At 52.6% G+C, this 18,831-nt stretch overlaps 10 protein-coding genes across 10 annotated transcripts; 3 read left to right on the forward strand and 7 right to left on the reverse strand.

The window, feature by feature from the left end:
- Window position 1: 1 nt before the first annotated feature.
- Window positions 2-2,058, reverse strand: N7474_005974 (DUF4246 domain-containing protein; the record flags this gene model as incomplete). Its single annotated transcript, XM_057197389.1, has 4 exons — window positions 2-574; window positions 648-1,685; window positions 1,741-1,822; window positions 1,871-2,058. 4 exons carry the CDS (start codon window positions 2,056-2,058, stop codon window positions 2-4), a joined length of 1,881 nt encoding a protein of 626 aa, XP_057054785.1.
- Window positions 2,059-2,435: 377 nt separating this feature from the next.
- On the reverse strand, window positions 2,436-3,299 carry N7474_005975 (TMEM53 family protein; the record flags this gene model as incomplete). The annotated part of the gene is made up of 1 exon (XM_057197390.1): window positions 2,436-3,299. The coding sequence occupies one exon, from the start codon at window positions 3,297-3,299 to the stop codon at window positions 2,436-2,438; it is 864 nt and encodes a 287-aa protein (XP_057054786.1).
- A 255-nt stretch (window positions 3,300-3,554) lies between these two features.
- N7474_005976 (polyubiquitin-binding protein UFD1) lies at window positions 3,555-4,837 on the reverse strand (the record flags this gene model as incomplete). The annotated part of the gene is made up of 3 exons (XM_057197391.1): window positions 3,555-4,412; window positions 4,468-4,785; window positions 4,835-4,837. 3 exons carry the CDS (start codon window positions 4,835-4,837, stop codon window positions 3,555-3,557), a joined length of 1,179 nt encoding a protein of 392 aa, XP_057054787.1.
- Window positions 4,838-5,008: 171 nt separating this feature from the next.
- Window positions 5,009-6,361, forward strand: N7474_005977 (GYF domain-containing protein; the record flags this gene model as incomplete). Its single annotated transcript, XM_057197392.1, has 1 exon — window positions 5,009-6,361. The coding sequence occupies one exon, from the start codon at window positions 5,009-5,011 to the stop codon at window positions 6,359-6,361; it is 1,353 nt and encodes a 450-aa protein (XP_057054788.1).
- A 24-nt stretch (window positions 6,362-6,385) lies between these two features.
- N7474_005978 (alpha/beta hydrolase) lies at window positions 6,386-7,501 on the reverse strand (the record flags this gene model as incomplete). Its single annotated transcript, XM_057197393.1, has 2 exons — window positions 6,386-7,384; window positions 7,436-7,501. The coding sequence occupies 2 exons, from the start codon at window positions 7,499-7,501 to the stop codon at window positions 6,386-6,388; spliced, it is 1,065 nt and encodes a 354-aa protein (XP_057054789.1).
- Window positions 7,502-7,833: 332 nt separating this feature from the next.
- rvb2 (RuvB family ATP-dependent DNA helicase reptin) lies at window positions 7,834-9,349 on the reverse strand (the record flags this gene model as incomplete). The annotated part of the gene is made up of 3 exons (XM_057197394.1): window positions 7,834-8,787; window positions 8,844-9,290; window positions 9,341-9,349. The coding sequence occupies 3 exons, from the start codon at window positions 9,347-9,349 to the stop codon at window positions 7,834-7,836; spliced, it is 1,410 nt and encodes a 469-aa protein (XP_057054790.1).
- Window positions 9,350-9,855: 506 nt separating this feature from the next.
- N7474_005980 (uncharacterized protein) lies at window positions 9,856-12,393 on the forward strand (the record flags this gene model as incomplete). Its single annotated transcript, XM_057197395.1, has 1 exon — window positions 9,856-12,393. The coding sequence occupies one exon, from the start codon at window positions 9,856-9,858 to the stop codon at window positions 12,391-12,393; it is 2,538 nt and encodes an 845-aa protein (XP_057054791.1).
- Window positions 12,394-12,977: 584 nt separating this feature from the next.
- Window positions 12,978-14,638, forward strand: N7474_005981 (sugar porter family MFS transporter; the record flags this gene model as incomplete). Its single annotated transcript, XM_057197396.1, has 3 exons — window positions 12,978-13,057; window positions 13,116-14,392; window positions 14,448-14,638. The coding sequence occupies 3 exons, from the start codon at window positions 12,978-12,980 to the stop codon at window positions 14,636-14,638; spliced, it is 1,548 nt and encodes a 515-aa protein (XP_057054792.1).
- A 104-nt stretch (window positions 14,639-14,742) lies between these two features.
- On the reverse strand, window positions 14,743-16,553 carry N7474_005982 (Major facilitator superfamily domain general substrate transporter; the record flags this gene model as incomplete). Its single annotated transcript, XM_057197397.1, has 8 exons — window positions 14,743-14,866; window positions 14,920-15,378; window positions 15,438-15,655; window positions 15,702-15,847; window positions 15,917-16,034; window positions 16,088-16,216; window positions 16,279-16,315; window positions 16,363-16,553. 8 exons carry the CDS (start codon window positions 16,551-16,553, stop codon window positions 14,743-14,745), a joined length of 1,422 nt encoding a protein of 473 aa, XP_057054793.1.
- A 785-nt stretch (window positions 16,554-17,338) lies between these two features.
- On the reverse strand, window positions 17,339-18,533 carry N7474_005983 (uncharacterized protein; the record flags this gene model as incomplete). Its single annotated transcript, XM_057197398.1, has 6 exons — window positions 17,339-17,367; window positions 17,426-17,729; window positions 17,787-17,982; window positions 18,070-18,194; window positions 18,256-18,295; window positions 18,349-18,533. 6 exons carry the CDS (start codon window positions 18,531-18,533, stop codon window positions 17,339-17,341), a joined length of 879 nt encoding a protein of 292 aa, XP_057054794.1.
- Window positions 18,534-18,831: the final 298 nt, after the last annotated feature.

The raw sequence follows: 18,831 nt of genomic DNA on the forward strand, positions 1-18,831 counted from the left end.
TTTACAGCATCAACAAATTCGACTCAAACACAACATGCTGGTAGCGAGTAAAGTCGGTCCCCCCCTTCAGCACATCCTTCCGAATCTCCAGCGCCTCCGCCAAAGACATGGGCAAATCCCCCTTCTGATCAATATTATCCAGCGCCAGCTTTTGCATAGCTTCGCACAGTTCCTCGGGGTTATCTGTCGGCCCCGGGAGACACCAGTCATAGCGTTGCGGCGGGATATTCGCGGTGGAAATAATCCGGATATTCGGATCCACCAGGAGAAACACCAGCGCGCGCGAATACCCCGGCTTGGTCTTGTCTTTCAGCTCGAAGCGCGAGAGCCGGTGCTGCACCGTGCTCGGGTACATCACCGTGCGGCCGACCTTGCAACGGATCGAGCCCGAGCTTTGGATCGCTGGCTCGCCGTTTTCCAGCCCGAATACTTGCTTCAGCCAGGTGAAGTCGCCCGGGTCGTGCTCTACTTCGCTGAGCGTTGAGGTCTCGACCATGTTGCGGAATTCCATGTTTGGGACTTCCATGTTTTCGGCGTCGTAGGTGTAGAATGCTGCGGCGCAGATGTGTTCATTCTATTATGGTTATCAGTAAATGCAGAGAGAGCGAGAGCGAGAGAGAGAGAGAGAGGGAGGGAGAGGGTCTCACCATCTGTAGCTCAACATGCCAATCCGTCTCATAGTACTGCTCTTCCGGCTTGAGATCAACGCCCAGCAGCCGTGTCACAACCTGGAGCCCTCGTTGCTTGTAATCCTTGTTTAGCTCGACGCCCTCCTCAATACGGACCGGACTGGGCAAGTCCTCGGGCAACTTGGACATAAGCCACGGCGGCACAGCCCAGGGAATAAACGTGCCCGCATCGGGCTGGATGGCACGGATATGTTCCATACGCCACTTCTCAAGCCGTTCTTCAAACTCGCTGTTCGCCTCGCGTGGCTTGATCTGCGGCGCCGCGTCGGCCACTTCCTTGGGAATGGGATAGTACTCGGCTTTGGTGTACTCGATGCGTGCACGCGAGTGCAGCTGGTCTTTCAGAGGCGTAAGGGTAGCGTTCCACTGCGGGATTAGGCAGTTGAAGATCCGCTCGATGACCTTGTAGATGTTGCGGTGCTTGACAGGGTGCAGGTTGTTGATGTATGTTTGAATGTGCCATTTGTCGTCGTCGCCCAGTTGCCAGTCTGTGGGCAGAATCTGGTAAAAGCGGCTGTAGGGGCGTACTTCGATGTCTGCGCGTGCGAGTACTCGCCAGGCAATGTCTTCGCGCGTGATCCCCGTTTCCTTGGGCATGGGGATGGTTTCGCCTTTGCCGATGTTGTCGAGCGCATCGTCTAGACCGATGAGTCGGTCACCCAGGATGCGGCTTTTGCCGTAGACCAGTGGGAACAAGGCCATGGAGAGGAAATCGTGCTGTTTATCTGAGTTATCGGGGTTGTAGAAGTGGAGCTTCGGGTCGGGATACTCCAGGACCTTGACGGCAGTTTTCAGCTCCTCCTTAAGGTCTTCACGAACGTTGACGTCGGACTTCGTAACGTCTCCATTATACAGAGCCACTACGCCCGTGGCGTCTTGGATCAAGGCCTTGAACTTGAGCTCTTCGATGATCCAATTCGCCATGTTAAGCGTGACATCTCGGCCGCTGTTCATCGCCATCGTTTTCCACTCCTCCGTCACCCTGGGATCATGGATCTGTCCGCAGGAAGAACTTAGTGGGGATTGAAGCAACGGGTGCACTGCTGAATACCTTCGTCCACCATTGCGGGATATCAGTAATGTCCTCCATGACATCTACCATGGCAATCTCACGGAGGGTCTGCACCGGGAGACTAGGAGACCGTTAAAACAGCACTGAGAAAGAGAGACGCCGGTCTTACTCGGCATCTCCGCGTTGGATATCCCTATCATCCAGCGCCGTGGGAAACATGCTACGACACTCGACACCATAGATGTTCTTTTCCATCGGATAAAAGTCCAGTGGCCGGTGAAACCCCGGGAGAAGGAAGCGGTTGTCCTGGGTCATTTCTGCCGCATTGATAAAGCCTTCATCCTGTTGGAACGACATTGTGGTCTTGTGATATCAGTGCCGATAGTAGACACGCGCCGCGAAGAGAGGAATGAACGAAGAGAGGTTGCAATGACCGACATGCTTGACTGACGTGGACCTTGTGGGAGGGACACCAGAATGATGCATGGTTGCCGTCGGGTCCATAGTTAGCGGGTTAGATAGCAAAGACCAGGTCGCGGAACTGATCTCCGGTCGAAGCAGTGCCCCAGTATCCGGTCATTGTGATTCGCAATTCTGGATCCGTGGGTGCTGCCACTTGTGGACAGAAGGAAAAATGTGTTTTTCGAACTGATAATATTCACTGTGAGAAAATAGATATGGGTATATCACCAAGCAAATCGATCAAACCTCAAAACCACTCCAAAATCTAAAGATCATGCCGACTCCTTTGACTCCTCAATTCCCAGATACTCCCTCACAATACCCCAATACCGATCAGGCTCGGCTCTCATATGGCTAACATGCGGCGCCCCTTGAAACAATTCTCGGCGCACAATCCATCCGCGTGCCTCCGAGGCATCTGCATGGCTTTCCACATCGCGCCAGTGAACCAGTTCATCGGCGTCAGAGTATATGTAGCAGCGCGACAAAACGCCCTTGGGATTGGCAGCCTGCACCAAAGACCGGTCGTTGATAACCGCGCGCGCGACAGTGACGGGGTCGGGGAGCCGCAAGATCGTCCGGACGAGCTTGCCAAAGACCAGACCAAACAGCAGCATACCCTTGCTAATCAGGCGCAGGATCCAGATCCGCGGTAGCACATACGAGAAAGCTTTCATGGCCGTGCGGATGGTTGCCGTCCCCGGGGCGCTGTCCACGATCATGGATGAGATGGGCAGTGGTTTGCCCGTGGCGGCGCGGTATGCCTTCAGCATGTGAGTGGTGCTGGACAGGCCGCCGTTGGAGAACATATGCAGAAACACCGGGTTCTGTGGGTTGGCACTGGCCCGGAGAGCGTCCACGGCTGGGGTGAGACGAGCCTGTTGTGCTCGGCCGGTGGCGCGCAAGAAGAAATCATTGGAGTCGCTGCGTACGAAGATGATGCGCGCCCTGGGCAGCAGGCGGCGATACTCGACCACGTACTTGGCAAGTGCGCGCGCTGGTGCGTTCATCCAGAACGCGATGAAAATCACCGGTTGTGAGTCCCTGGTGTCGGCTGACTCGACTGGCTCCTGGATATATACCGACGGAGCCAATTTGGCAAATGGTGCCAGGGGCCCCTCGCGTTTGGCTGCCATTAGAGTTGTGATGAGAACCTCCGATGATGTTTATTGTTCCGGGCATCGTTTAACAATTTATGTTTTCATGATCGGCATGTGAAGCTTGCCAAGGCGCCATCGGCAAGTTGGCCGGGGCCGAGGAAGGATGTACATACATCGCGAACTATTTCATGGTCTTTTGGAATAGACCGTGTTTACAAACAAAGTATCAATATAGATGGATTTCCGTTATCTAGTTAAGAATCCGAGGTATCATCATGAGCTGTTAAGGCCCTAACGCTTGCTTCTTCCCAACATGCGACCGCTTCCGTGAGACTTTTGGCTGTCGGCTTCACTTCCAGACGTAGGTGTGACATCTCCGCCTGGGTCCTTGCGCTTCCCCCGAAGTGTCTGGCCGATGCCCTGGAATTTAGGCTGGTCCTCGGGAACGACCATTCCATTCTCGTCGCGTTTCTTGGCCGGGGTGATGGCGTATCCGAAGAAGAGTTGGTTGGGAGGGAGCCGGAGAGGTTGAGGGCCGTTGGTCTGGCGAGCTGGGGGTGGATGTTGGGAGTTTGTAGCTCCGGGGGCGGGAGTGGATGGTTTGGGGGTCGGGGCTTTGCTGCCCTTCTTTGCGTTCAGGCGCTGTCCTCCAGACAAAAAGTTGGACGACACGGCGCGAGCACCAGCTGCAGCATCGGTCGATTCGGGAGCAATGGCGGCATAGTTTATGGACTGGGCCATGGTGCCATGGGGGTGCAACAGCCCACCAGCCGGTAGTTTCCCTTTCCCGCTGACGACACTGCCTGGTGTGCTTGTCCCACTTGTCCGTTGCGACTCCTCGAAACCAACCGGGGGCGCAAAGTCGACCTCCAAATCCGTTTCCAGCACCGACACTGCATTCTTCGACCCGGCTGGCTTTGTCTCCAGCACCGCCATTTCATAGACTTGATCGTTGTATGCGAACGTGAACACATCGCCTTTCGTAAGACATGAGAAATTCCGGAACGCATTCTCTAGCACTGCCTTGGGATCGCTGATGTCGAGGAAGGATGTCGACTGCGCTTGGAGCTTGATGAACTGACCGGGTGGCAGATCTGTCGACTTGATCTGGAGCAGATCGCCGGGCTCGAGAAGTAGTGTTTGCATGAGCTGTAGAACGATGAACATCAGCGCCGGTGACCAGGTATTTTGGATTTTGACTGACCCAGAAAGGCAGATAGATCTTTCCCTCCTCCGCAATAAATTCCAGAACACCCGCATGTGTCATTCTCTCCTTCGCGCCATTATGGAGCTCGAACAGCATCGGATAGGTGATGTGCAGTCGCGTCAGCTTATCCAATGCACTCGGCGGCATGATGACCTTGCCACCGTGGTTGACATTCTCTCTCTCGGGGCCGGGCAGCATGGCCACGGGGTAGCAGCGGTAGTATTCGTCGAAGCGCCGAGGTGCAGCACTGGGACGGAGCATGCCCGCGCCCATGACGCCCTCCATGGGATCGTCGCCCCAGTAGTCCGGTCGAAACTGAGCCATTAGTAAGATCAAAGAATGAACAAAGCCAGGCCGCACTCACCATGGTAGATGCTAGGGACAGTGAAGGGAAAGAAAGATGTGGCAAGGGCAGAGATGATGGTCGGGTGTTGCGAGTGACGCAAGTTGGCGCCGCCATGATTTTCCGGTCCGACCCCGGATGCAGAACACGGTTGGACTTTCTTATTGCTACAACACATCCCTCCCTCCCCCAGCCATGGCAAGCTCACTTCCGCGCCCCAAGCGGGCAGGTGAGGATTTCACTCGCTCTCACCACGGTGACGAAGAGGATGGTCCATCAGGGAGCAAGAAACCACGCTTCGATCTTCGCAATCCCTCAGCGCTAGCACCCGACGCGCTCGATGACGATCCCACACTAGATGCCGACGAGATCGGCCGTCGCGGCCAGCAAGTGCGTCGAAAAGCGATCAACCTTGACGGCTACGATTCCGACAGCGAGAACGAGGGCTTTTCCGCGCGGATCGAGGAAAAAGCAAAGCGCAGCCGGGCCAAACACGACGCAGACGATGATGACATGTTCGCGGAGCTACAGGAAGATTTTGGCGAAGAGGAAATTGACGCCGACGAAGCATTGCGCAAAAATAAGAAGTCTGTTCGCTTTCTGCGAGATGACGAGATTGAGGGACAGGTCGCATCCTCGAAGGGCGGAGGCGCATTACATGCCGATTTGAGGAAAGGTGCAGGAGAGATTGACGAGGAAGAGGGGGACAGTGAAAGTGAAGTTGGGGAGGATGAACGCGCACATGTCGACGAGGAGATTGACAAGGAGCTTGGGGCCGGCGCGAAGAAGAAACACGCGCCTCTACTGGATGCCTTCAATATGCGTTCGGAGCAGGAAGAGGGCCGGTTCGACGAGAGTGGAAACTTTGTGCGCAAAGCAGCAGACCCGGATGCCGTCTACGATTCATGGATGGAAGGGGTGTCGAATAAGGAAATTCGCAAAGCCAAAGAGGCGGCCGAAAGACGCGAGGCAGAACGAAAGGAGAAGGACCGTATGGACGACAGCTTGTTGACATCTGACATTTTGAAGACAATCCTCAACCATCTCGAGCGCGCCGAGACAATACTGGAGGCGCTGGCTCGACTCGGCAAAGGTCTGCCACGGAAGCCGAAATGGCAGGCAAAAAAGAAGAACAAGAAGCCTGCCAATGGCGGCACCGAAGACATCGAGATGACGGATGAAGATCCAAACGCGGCCGCTCGGCGAAAGGCCATCGATGAAATTACCGGGGCCGCCGACATCTTGATGAGCAGAGGCCAAACGGATATATACGACACCGAGCGCGAGCTCTTGACCCGGCAATACCGCAACGAGACGGGTGAAGAATGGGTCGGTCCTCCTTCAGCAGTAGCCGGGGATAAAGAACAGCAAGCACCCGCGATGTGGGAGTACCGCTGGTCTGATGCACGCGACGGCGGCGATGCTCATGGGCCGTACGATGGCGCCATGATGCAGTCGTGGAAAAGTGCAGGCTACTTCGGCGAAGGTGTTGAGTTCCACAGAGTTGGAGACACGGGGCCATGGAGTGCCACAGTTGATTTTGTATAATTGACCTTTAACAAACAAAAAGATCTATCTGTACAATGGCTTCTTTTGATTCCATACTCGCTCAACCTCATTCCTGTCCACGTCCTTCCCCAATAGCCAACCAATCCCTGCAATCGCGTCGACATTCGCCTTGAGCGACTGTGTCAGTTGTGTCCAGACCATGAAATGGCCATGCGGCATGCCCGGGTACGCATCCAGTTTTGTCTGGACTCCATGGTCCCTCAGCACCTTCTCATATATCAACCCATCATCCCGCAATGTATCCTTGCCGCAAACCTGGACATACGTCGGCGGGATCGCTGCAAACGAGGTATCGGAATTGAATGGCGACCAATCCTCCGACCGCTCGTCTGGCTCCAGCAATTGCTCTTGGACCTCAATATCCTTGAGCGTGCAGTTCGGGCCGAGGGCATTCTGTTCCCGCGAAAGCCACAGGTGATTGTACTTCTCCGGCACCGTGTGCTCACTCATGCAGATAGGCAAACAGGCAAACAGTCCCGTCAACGGCGGCGACAGCTGTTCCTTGACTGCCCGGTGCGCCGCAACAACAGCCAAGTTTCCGCCTGCAGACCCGCCGCCCAACACGAAGCCCTGGGAGAGGTCGGCTCCTAACGAGGCCGCATTCGCGGCGAGCCACCGCATCGTGTCGGAGACGTCGTGAGCGCCAGTCGGGAATTTGTGCTCCGGCGCTAGGCGGTACGAAGGCAAAACCACCGTCGCACCGTACAGCGCTGCCACGGCTCGACCCCACGGAACGAACTGCAAGTTTGTGCCTAGGAAGAACCCTCCGCCGTACAACAGTGCAACAAGCGGGCTGCCTGAGGATGGTCGGGAGGGAGGCTGGATCACGCGGAGTTCGCTTTCATACCCGTCGCGCATGGGGATGGTCATCGTCGACTCCTGTGTCCCATGCGTCGGACAGGCGTCGTAGTTTGTCTGCTCAAATACATCCAGACCTTGTCGCATCTGCTCAACCGTGACGGTGTCATAGTCGGTTTGGGTGACTGGTGAGGCTTTGAGGATCTATGCATTTGTCACAAAAGGTGCGGTTAAGAAAAGTGGGCTCATCCGAACCTCTGCCAGTACGGGATCTAGAATCCCCAGTTGGAGCACTGCCTCCTTGGTGCTATAGTCGTCCATTGTCGTCGGTTGTAGGTCGGGAGTGAAGTGATAAGGAGTCGAGGGGGACGGAACTATTCCCTGATTTAAATTGATCCATTGAGGCGGTGCAACTTGAACTTCCCGTGACTCTACGGCGATACACGGGCAGTCAACATGAATAAGAATCAATACTTATTTTCCAAATCATAAAACACAGTAATTGAGTGAATTGAGCCCACAAACCAAAATCAAGCGCCAGGAGTCCTATCATACATCGTGTGATGTGGAACAAGAAAAGCAAGTTAAAAAAAAAAGGAAACTAAAGTTTTGGTCAACTCAACCCGAAAATTCTCCACGAGATGCGTCTAATATTACGAAAGCTCCATCGCATCACCGTTGGTAGCCACAGAGAAGGTCACGGCACCTTGTTCGCCAATAAACCGCTGCTCATAGTCACTGATGAACTTGACGCTGCGCCCTGGGTCGTAGAACAACCGGAAGCTGCGTTGGACGTCGTCGACGCTGACCTCCTTGGCCCTACGCTTCTGGCTGAGGAGGTGCGACGTGGTGATGATGTTGCTGGCGTAGCGGAGGTTCGACTCCTCGCCGATCTTGGTCAAGAGCGCCAAAGCGTCGGGCGACACGTCGATTTCCTCCTCCTGGGCCCGGATGGCCAGGATCTGACGGATCTCATCGGCCGAGTACGGCTGCGTGCTCACAATCACAACTCGGTCCAGAAAGTCAAGCGGTAGCCCGTGAGGAGAGGTGTAGGTGGTGCCGCGGATCCGCGCCTGGCCCCGGTTGCTGGCCATGATGACGATGGGTGCCAATTCAGCCTCCAGAGCGCGGTTGATGTAGGAGAAACACTCAATGTCGAGCATGTGCACCTCATCAATAAACAAGACACCGGGGATGATCTCGGCCTTGCCTTCTTCCTTCCACTCAGCCACCTTGGTGTTGATCTGATCCCGGACCTCGCTGCGAATCTCGCCGGTGTCGCCGGAGAATAGAGCCAAAAAGCCTTGTGACCGGGAATTGATCACGTCGATCTCGTGGAGGCTGACAGTGTGGACAATCTCCTTGCGCACCTGCAACTCGCCCTCGGGACACTGGACAAACTTGGTATCGGCGCCCATCGCGTCGTAGTCTCGCGAGCGAGCGTACGATCGACCGAGCTTGGTGATCTTGCCGGAGGACTTGTCAATCGAGATCACGTCTCCTGCCATCACCCGCTCCTTTGTCATTGAGTCGATCATCTTGGTTCCCATGTCGTAAATCGTTTCCATATCGGTGGTCTTGATTGTGAGCTTTCCTTGTTTGTTGCCCTGTACAAGTCAGTCTCTGAAGATTTGCCCGTCGCGCAAATCGAGGGTTGACATACCCCAGTCACGCTGCGGTCAATCTGAATCTCCACCACTTCACCCTCGATGATCTCGCTCTCTTCTTTGATTCGCACACCGATCGATTTCCGGAATGCTTGGGTGAGAGCCTCAGTCTTCGACATCTCCATCGAGAAGATTTCCGAGGAGGCAAGCATTGTAAACGGCACATCCGATCCTAGCGATTGTGCCATGCCCATTGCGATGGCCGTTTTGCCGGTACTGGGAGGTCCTGCGATCAAGACTGCGCGCCCGGCGATTTTGCCTTCCTTCACCATCTGTAGGATCACTGCGGCAGCCTTGCGCGCCTTCTCCTGGCCGACTAGACCCTGAGAGGATGTCCGAGGCTGTAGTGAGTCGAGGTCGACACCAAGACCTCTGATATGTGAGTGGGCGGCGATGAGGTTCAGACCGCGGAGCTCCTTGCTCTCGGCGACGGTGGAAATTGGCTGGATAAAGTCAGAAATCTCACGGCAATGTATCCATGGTTGGCACTCACTGCAGCCATTGTGGTCTTCCAGAGCAAGATGGAGCTCTCACGAAGGGAGTGATTGGGAGGAAGAGAAGAAAGGTCAAAACAGCAAGCAGCGCAGGGCAAAAGAAAGCGGCTGGTCCACCGCCCGGCAGAATATATGGTCCATTTCCCCCAATCCGCGTCGATCTGTTTTGCTTTCTTTATTTCTTTGCTCTCTTTTTTCCACACTCCCTTACTCTCTCTTCTTTCTCACCTCACCAAAATTTTCTGTTTCCCTACCCTCGACTCGCTATGTTCCTTGACTGACACGTCCCTAATACGGGGCGAAAGTCACATGCGTCACTCACCCACTCGTTTGTCGAGCTCAACTGGGCCCATACAAGCGGCTTCTAAATCCTTCCCTGATACACCTCGATGACTGTCTGAAGCTCTGTCGCTACCAGGAAACGCTGCGCTTTGAGGTTGTGGGACGAGAGTGTTTCGGTACGTCTTTGCGCGTACCATGAACAGCTCGCGACTCTTTCTCCAAGCCTAGAAAGATGACCGAAACGACGAAGGCTGGTATCTCAACGTCTAATCGTCCAGCCTCCACAAGTCTTTCCCCCTCGGCGCCCCAAGACCCCACTTCCAGGGATCCTCGACTTGCAATCCGTCGAAATCGGCCAGTGGTTGACACAACTGCTAGCTCAAATGCGCCGCATCGCGCAGTCCAAGATCTCATTGACACAGCTGCTTCTTCTCCAAATCCTGAATTCCACAATGCCCTTGTCCCTGACCCTCAACCGGGGCCTGTCGAAAGGTCGAGTGCCTCGGCCGACGCCTTTATTCGAAGCACATCAGATATGGTCCAACTCGCGATCAGATTGAACCGAATTAAAACAGACAGAGATAATGTGACGAAGGAACTCGCCTCTACCGAGAGGCACCTGCAGGTGGCGCTGAGCAGCTCAAATTTTCCGGCAACCATCAAATACTACCAGCAAAACAAAGACGTGCATCTTTCCGAGTTGGCACGGATTGACGGGGAACTCAACGAGCAACAGTTTCTATATCGGCGACTGGAAGAGAACCTCATAACCAAATGGACGCAAGCAAATGCTCCCTCCGCGAGTGATGCGAGACTAGCAAAGCTAGAGTCTGAGATTGAGCAACTCAAGGCTGCTCCGACGCGGCAATTAAGCTCTAGCGACATCAAGGTCACTCGGGATGACTTTCAGGAGTGGGTCGATCGTTTTGAGCGATCGTTGGATGAACAAAACAGCCGTCTCATGCGCGCAAAAGTCAATCTGTTAAACGTGCCAAAGGTCGAAGGGAAAATCGCAGCACTGGAAGGGCAAATTAAAGGCCTGGAATCTACGATTCATGAAGTTCAGGCCCGTCAAGAACCAATTGAAACTGGTTCAACACACACAAATAGTGAAGTCGACCCTGCCGTCATGGGGGTGATAGAGGACAAGATGTCGGGCTTTGCTCGCCAGCTGGAAGAGCTCAAGACCAACCCTCCTCCCGGTGCCTTATCCTCGTCATGGGCCTCAGAACATGTTACTCAACAGTTTTTCCCTTTGAGAACCCGGGTCAGGGAGGTGGAAGAGAAGCTCGATTCTCAAGCAATTCAACTTTCCAAAGTCACAAAGAATCCCCAAGAGCTTGATATGGGGAAGTTGGAGGGCATGGTCTCGCGCAAGCTAGACGAGCAAGTCTTCCGGATGGAGGGCTTGCGTGGCCAAATCAAAGCCGAGGCTTTGGACTATCGCCATCGTATAGACCGGCTTGAAAATAAACCTGCGGTCAATCCAGCAGACTTTGGGGAGGTGAATCAGAAGGTTCAGGGTCTGAGCACAGCCATGAAACGTTTCTCCGGTGAACTACACACGCTTCGAGACGCCCACTATATGCCGTTCTTTCGATATGTTCAGGAACAAGTGGTGCCAAAAGTTAAAAAATTCACCGATCTTGAGCTGACTGTGTCGGACTCCAGGGACACTCTTGAAACATTGTACAATAGCACTCGGTCCTTGGAACTGCGGTACAACAATCTCACCACTGAGAACGTTGTCAAAAATATGCTTCACGGCATGGAGGAGCTGTACCCTTCTATGGGCGAGGTGCGGGAGCAGGTGGAAGCTCTGAGGAAGTCTTTCGTTGAGGAGATTCCTGCGCTCAAGGAAGTCAAGAAAACGGTAGATCAGCTGCAACCAGAAGCATTCAACACTCGACTGGAATCCCTGGAGCAGCTCCCGGTCCAACTGAGCCAGCTCTCAAATCAGGTCGCCGAGGTCACACAAGGGAAACTAAAGGAGCGCACTCGGGCGCTTCAGGAGATCAACAACCTTCAAAATCAACATGAGTCCCTTGTGGGCGCTCTTGCCGAGCTCGACGAAAAGACGACCAAGACGGAAGCAGATCTGCATGACCAGACCAACTCTATCGGTACGGCTTTCGAAACTCTCAAGGCTGATGTCGAGGCTACACGGAAACAAGTTGAGGCATTGGAACAGCCAAGGTCAGAGATTACAGACCTTGTGGGCAAGGTTGATGACCTGCAAAAGAGCACTAGCGACCTTGGAAACGACATCCAGAATGTTTCCGGCCTTCTGAATCGCACAAAGGAGCGTCTGGATTTGTTGCCATACGTGGAGATCTCTTATGTTGAACGAGAATTCGCAAAGATCAAGACCGCCCTAAAGGATCTTAACAACAAAATCAAGGCGTCTGTGCCCGCTCAGAGTAACGTGCCCCGAAAAGTATCGCCTCAGCGTCCGCCCAAAAAATTACTTGTGTCCAGTCAAGCTTCCGAGAACAACGGCCGTCACGTCTCCCAAGAAGCAACGAGTTCGAGCAACGTCGCTACGATGTCCGAGAGCAGCCCAGCGGAGGCTTTGAAACAAAAGAAGAAAAAGAAGAACAAGAATAAGCGCCCTGGAGAGCCCATCGAGGACGAGCAGGATTCTGCCCCATCTTCTCAAATCAACAACCCATCCCCGGCCCAGTCGTCTTCTATGGAAGAGTCAATGTCGCAGAAACAGAAGAAGAACAGCAAAAAGCGACGTAAGCTTGAGGGTATCAGCCAGAGCTAGCAGCTGCTGAACGCATACACCCCAATTTCCCTGGTGACTTGAATGGTCGTCCCTGCCACATTATTGTTAGAATTTCTGTACACATCGTGAATGCACATAATCAACCTCCTTATGTTGCGGCTCATGCCGCCGCAGACAATAATAATCACTGTGGCACAACAATCTTTTGCCGGATTTTCCTTTCGCTTTCCGTTTTAGGGCCCAATCAAGCCCTACCAAGCTCCCCCAGTAAAGTGTACCCGGGACTAATCTCGGCCCCGATTCCCGCTTTTTGGGTACTTTGCGGGGTCTCCACGGAAACTGGCGGTCCGAGGGCTAAGTATTAATCGCTCTCCTCTTCTGTTCATTGCGCGCCTTCCTCCTAATATTGTTGGGGCTGACAGTTAGTATGGGGTGATAGTCGTATACTGTACCGAATCCAGCCATGGGTGTATGCATCCTTTAACTCCCCGCACACGAATCCTAAGCGGAACTTTCCCCATTTTTTCAATAAAAGCGCTCCTGTCCGGAGTAATACTTAGGACTTTGTCTTTATTTTTCTATCCCGTAACCGAGCCACTCTAACTCATTCGCTCCCCCCGATCATGGCGCCATTTCTTGGTCTTCGAGGCAAATCTCTCCGCGCGGCGTTGATCTGGGGCGTGATTTTACCAGCATACATCTTGTGAGAACACCCTACCTCTTTTCCGTGTTTGGATTCATCCTGACTGGGCGCCTATTAGATTCGGTTACAACAATGCCGTGGCAGGTGGTCTTTTAAGCTTGCCCTCATGGACGGAAACGTTTCCTCGTATCAACACGGAAACGACAACTGGCGCGGTAAAGGCTGAGAATTCGAAGGTCCAGGGGACTGTGGTCGCTTTGTATACACTGGGCTGTTTCTTTGGATCCTTGGCTTGTCTCAAGCTCGGCGATCCCTTGGGAAGAAGGCGAACCATCATGCTTGGAGCAGCTACTAATATTGTCGGAGCGATTCTGCAATCGACGTCATTCTCTCTGCCCCAACTCATCGTGGGTCGATTGGTGTCTGGTCTCGGCTTTGGGGCTCTCACTGCTACTGCGCCTAACTGGCAGTCGGAGTGTTCGAGAGCTGATCATCGAGGTTCGACTGTGGTTCTCGAATCGGTATTTATCAGCCTTGGGCTCTCTATCGCTGCGTGGGTGAATGTTGGCATGTCCCACACGACTGGTAGTGCCTCCTGGCGTTTCCCGCTCGCATTGTCGTGTTTGTGGTCCATTTTCGTGTTGATCATGACTCCGCAATTGCCTGAATCTCCTCGCTGGCTTCTACAGAAGGGCCGTGAAGGAAAGGCCCGGGAGGTCCTGGCAGCCCTGACCGACACAACAGTGGACTCTGAAGTCGTCAATGCAGACGTGGCCGAAATCAAAGAATCATTGGAAATTGCTGGCGAGGGCAGGTTCCGAGACATCTTTACCAACGGACCCTCGCGCCTTTTCCATCGCGCTTTTCTGGCTGCTGCGGGACAAATGTTTCAGCAGATGTCCGGTATCAATGCTTTGGCATTCTACCAAGCAACCGTCTTCGAGCAAGGTCTGGGCTTCACTGGCAGCGTCTCCAGGATTCTTGGTGCTGCCGTGTTTACATGGCAAACAATATGCTCACCTATCGGTGTGCTAACCGTCGATCGTTTGGGCCGCCGCAAGTTGATGATGTTCTCTGCAGCGGGCATGGGTATTTGTATGGCAATCATAGCCGGGACATCATCGCAGATCACCAACCGTGCTGCTTCTGGAACAGCCGGAGCTTTCATCTTCATGTTCTCACTGTTTTTCCCCACTGGATTTCTCGGGTTGACGTTCCTGTACGCCTCGGAGATCGCGCCCTTGAGTGCCCGCGTTCCCATCACAGCTATCTCAACGGGCACCGCATGGTTGTTCAACTTCCTCGTGGCTGAGATCACTCCGACCGGATTTGATTCCTTGGGGTACAAGTACTATATTATCTTTGCGTGCATCAATCTTCTTTTGACTCTTCCAAGTGAGTTCCCTGTCCAAACTTATCATATCAGCGTGCTAACAAATGACTCTTCTAGGTGTCTATTTCTTCTGGCCTGAGACCAGTGGTCGCCATCTTGAGGAGGTGGATCGGATCTTCTTGAACAGCAAAAGTATTTTCGACACAGTCCGTGTCTCCAAAAACATGCCTCCTCATGATCAGATGGACTCGGCCACGAAGGAAAAGAATGAGACTGCGGAGATTGAAAATGTGGAGAAGGCAGCATGACTAGGAGGTCGCTGTTGTGAGCTTGGGTTGAATATTATAGTGTAAGGTAGAGGTTGATATAATCGAAAGGAGCAATATATTCAGTCATAGATATCCACTATCTGTCAGATTGTATAGCGAAATCCCTCAACCCCGGCAATGATGCGCTCTCCGCGATCTGCTTGCTTATTGCAATGTCGATACCACAAGGCCAGAGTCACGACAATGAGAAGAAGCACAATATTAGCTCTATATTCAGATTAGCTTGAAAGATAATCTACTCGAAAACGGGAGATACTTACCCAAGTGCAGTGAACACGCCTGGCCTGTACTGAGGCACATCCTTCTCGAAAACTAAACTGGCAATAATACCCCCAATGCCGTCGAAGCCAATCAACGTAGCACTGGAGAATGCGCGCGTCCACTGGCCTCGGATATTATTCGCTTGCCATGCCATGCAGGCAGGTACATTCGCATTAGCTCCGGCGACAGTCAAGAATACGCCCACATATCTGGCTGCGTTACTTTTCAGGAATCCCATCATAGGCAGACCGATAATCGACAGACAGACGTTGAATAGCAGAATTGGCACTCGTCTTTGGATCTTATCGCCGATCCAAGCTGTCGCATACATAACCAGCGCTGCAAAGACCCATGGAGGCGCTGTGAGGCATTGGGATTCTCCCACGCCAAACCCCATTCCATCGGAAAGGATAATAGGAAGAAAATAAGCCATGGCGTAGGTGTTGATGGTTAAGCAACTATTATCATCATTTAGCAAAGACTCATCCGGTATAATGACTGGTTATCTGGGACTTACCCAAACATCACTGCATACGCCCATATTTTGATATCCAGCGCTGGCCTGAGAAACCGTTTCAATGTAAACTCTTCCGCCTCGGCATCAAGACGATCACGGTTAATCCGGCGGACAACAAAGGCGCACTCTTCTTCCGTAAGGAATTTCCAATTGCGCGAGGCCTTGTCAGGGAAATCCACGATCAGAAGATAACAGAGAATACTCAAGCCCACGGTTATCTGGCAAAGTTAGTCTCCCGTAGAAACTGTGGATGGAGCAACATACAACCCCCTCTAGAATCAGGATCCAGCGCCAGCCCGCAATTCCATGAACACCATCCATCTGCATCAGCCCGTAGGCGAGGATCCCAGCCAAAGCTGACGCCACGCAGCCAACGCCGTAGAACACCGAGAACCGTTTTTGTACCTCATCTGTTGTTTCAGGCAATTCATGGTTTAGTATACTGCACACATAGCTTGAATATACCTCTGGGAACTTACAGCGACGGTACCAGCAGGAGAGCAAATACATGCATCCAGGGAAATATCCAGCGGCAAAGACTCCTAAAAGAACTCGGATTGCAAGAACTTGACTCCAAGACTTGGCGAATCCCATACCCTGCATATCAGGTGAGCAACTCGCATGGTAGAAGAGCTATAAGGCGGACTCACAAGCATGAGAATCCCCCAGCTGAAAATAATCGCCGACAGAAAGTACGGGGGCCCAATTTTTCGGATCAAAACTGTGGCCGGTGGCTGGAAAATTACGTAGGTAACGAAGAACATCAGGACTATCAGAGACTATTCGCAAGGCGTCAACGAATTATAGACTTTACCCTTTTCAAGCGAGAAGAATAACTTACGTAGCGATATCCCACAAAGTCGAGGTCCTTTAGCATCCTTTTCCATTTTTAGCGTCTGTACCCCTCGGAATATTCCCTACTTACCCTGCAATGGCTGCCATGCCGACATTGCCTCTGTCCATGAGATTCACGGAGTATCCCAAGGCTGTCGCCGCGACGAGGCGCAGGTCGACTCGCCTCAAGATTTGCTTCTCCCTGCTAGAGACAAAATCGATATCGTCAGTACATCCCTTCACGGGATCAACACTTTCAGTGCACTCCTTCTGAGTTGACATATTGAACTTTACAAGCGACTATCTGGTTTCGGGATATTTGGTTTGAGCAAAAGGGTCAGCGACACAGACAACATACAAAATATTACCTAGGGGTATGAAGATGTGCGGGTGATATATCCTCCTTCTTGGTTTGCTTACTCCCCATCAATCAGGAGTGCGAGGCGAGCCTGACTCGGAGGGAGTCACAAGGAGCACCAAGCTAACCAATAGTAACACACACTCCAAGGGCATCGGATCCGAGTTGCTCCTTTAAAGCCCTAAAGGGCTGGCCTGCGGAAAAACCTGACATGGAAGCTGGATTTGCCCTATCACTTATGCGGGGAAACTAGTACTAAGTGTTGCGGGGAGAAGGACAACGCCAGGCACCATCGGATCCGTGCTCGGTTCCGGTACTACCAAGCTATGATCAATTATGTAGCACTAGGACTGGTTTTCGCATCCAGTGTCCCGGGATTCCTTTGCTTCAGGCTTCAGGCGCCACAAGAGCAGACAGCCACATGAAGTGACTCCCAAGTCTTAACGATGAGTTCAGTAGTCTAGATTAAACGGAAATAAATAGGAGAGATTGTATCCGCCACCCAACAGTAGATACCGCTTCGCTGGACCCCTGTTCAGGGACAAACGGCCCGTTCAGCGTAAAATAGTGCTTCAAACCACCGATTCTGCGACCTGGAATTCTAAGTGAATTTCATCGACGGTATATGAAAATGTGGTACGAATAGGCATTCTATCGTTCTATTATACTTGACTGTACATTTGGGAACCACGCAGTCCACCATCGAGACTCACAAAGATTCCAAGAATTTGACCACAGCTATATCCAACGAGTCAGCGATAAAAAAGTATTGGGTACAAAAGATATGAGACTTTACCTTGTCGGAACGCCTCCGGATTCTCGGAAATCAGCCAGTGCCCCGCATCCACGTCTGCTATCTGCGCATTCGGGAAGAACTTTTTAATAGCGGGAACGGTCTTATCTGACACATATTGAGACTTAGTGCCCCGGACAAACAGTGTCGGGCCGTTGTACTGAACGTTGTCCGAGTCGGAGTACGGGAAATCCGCCATGTTGTCCAGTGAGCGGCCCAGCACTGAGAGCGGCACGCGGAATTTCATAGTACGGTCCTCTTCTGAGCGGACGAGGTTGGTTAGGAGGAAGTAGCGGATTGGAAGGAACTGACAGAATTGTTAGCTAAAGTCCAGTCTCCGAAAGCAAGAATAATGTCATCTCACCTCTTCATATTCCTGGAGGATTTTATCTGCATCAGACTGTTTGGACACTTTCGCCTCCTCGATCTGCTGCATTCCCCGAATGTACTTGCCGAAATCGCTCTTCAATGCCGCGTTGACCGGGGCGTTGTCGACGGGGATCAAAGCGGACACGCACTCTGGGGAGCGAAGTGCCACCGTCATAGCGGCTTTGGCGCCCCTGTTTAAATGTTAGTGCAATCCAAAGGGAAAAACAATCCAGTCTGTCAGTGCCTCTTAGACAGGCTGAGTAAGGAAAAAGGCGTACATGGAGTGACCGATCATCACACACTTGTCAAGCTTCTGCTGCTGCATGAACTCTTGCACGTCTTCAGCCATGACACTGTAGTTGTGTTCCGGAGAATGAAAAGAATGGCCATGGTTACGTAGATCCTGGTTCAGTCCGTCAGCCATCTATCCAGACCTGAAAGGGGGCGGGCAGTTGGCAACAGACCAATGTAAAGATCCGGCATTTTAGATCGCGAGCCAATGCTCTTGAAGACGTCAGATTTCTTAAATAATAAGAGAAGACCAATGACACACATACTTGCCGATACTCCGGTTGTTCTGCTTGGACCCAAACAGCCCGTGGAGAAATAGGATGGGATCCCGAACGGCTTGCTCGTTTTCCGGGCCCCAGACCTGGTAGGCAAGCTCATGGCGCAGAATTCGGGTGGTTGAGAAGGCGCGAATGCCTGGCGCACTTCGCGCTGCTGTTCGGATAAATACCATGACGTTGAGCGTTCCTGGCCGCTTGATCAAGTTCTCCGTGTCTTTTTTTATCTCTTCGGGAAAGCTGGCCGAGATGACTAAGCGCCGCCATCAACGAAGGAGACCCAGGTTCTATGGCTACAGCGATAATATGCTGGAGGAAGAAAGAGAATAGAAATATTTCTTTCGCAATTGTAGCGAATATAACTTTTTCTGGAGGGGATAGGATTTTTGGGCGCTGGGCAATTCCATAAACTTCCCGGTTTGCATCTAAGAAAGACGTCTCACTCAAAATCTACACGTCTCGGCTTGGGAACTA

The sequence above is a fragment of the Penicillium riverlandense genome, assembly GCF_028828495.1.
Source record: "Penicillium riverlandense strain IBT 135883 chromosome Unknown utg000003l_segment0_segment0, whole genome shotgun sequence".
Taxonomy (NCBI): Eukaryota; Fungi; Ascomycota; class Eurotiomycetes; order Eurotiales; family Aspergillaceae; genus Penicillium; species Penicillium riverlandense.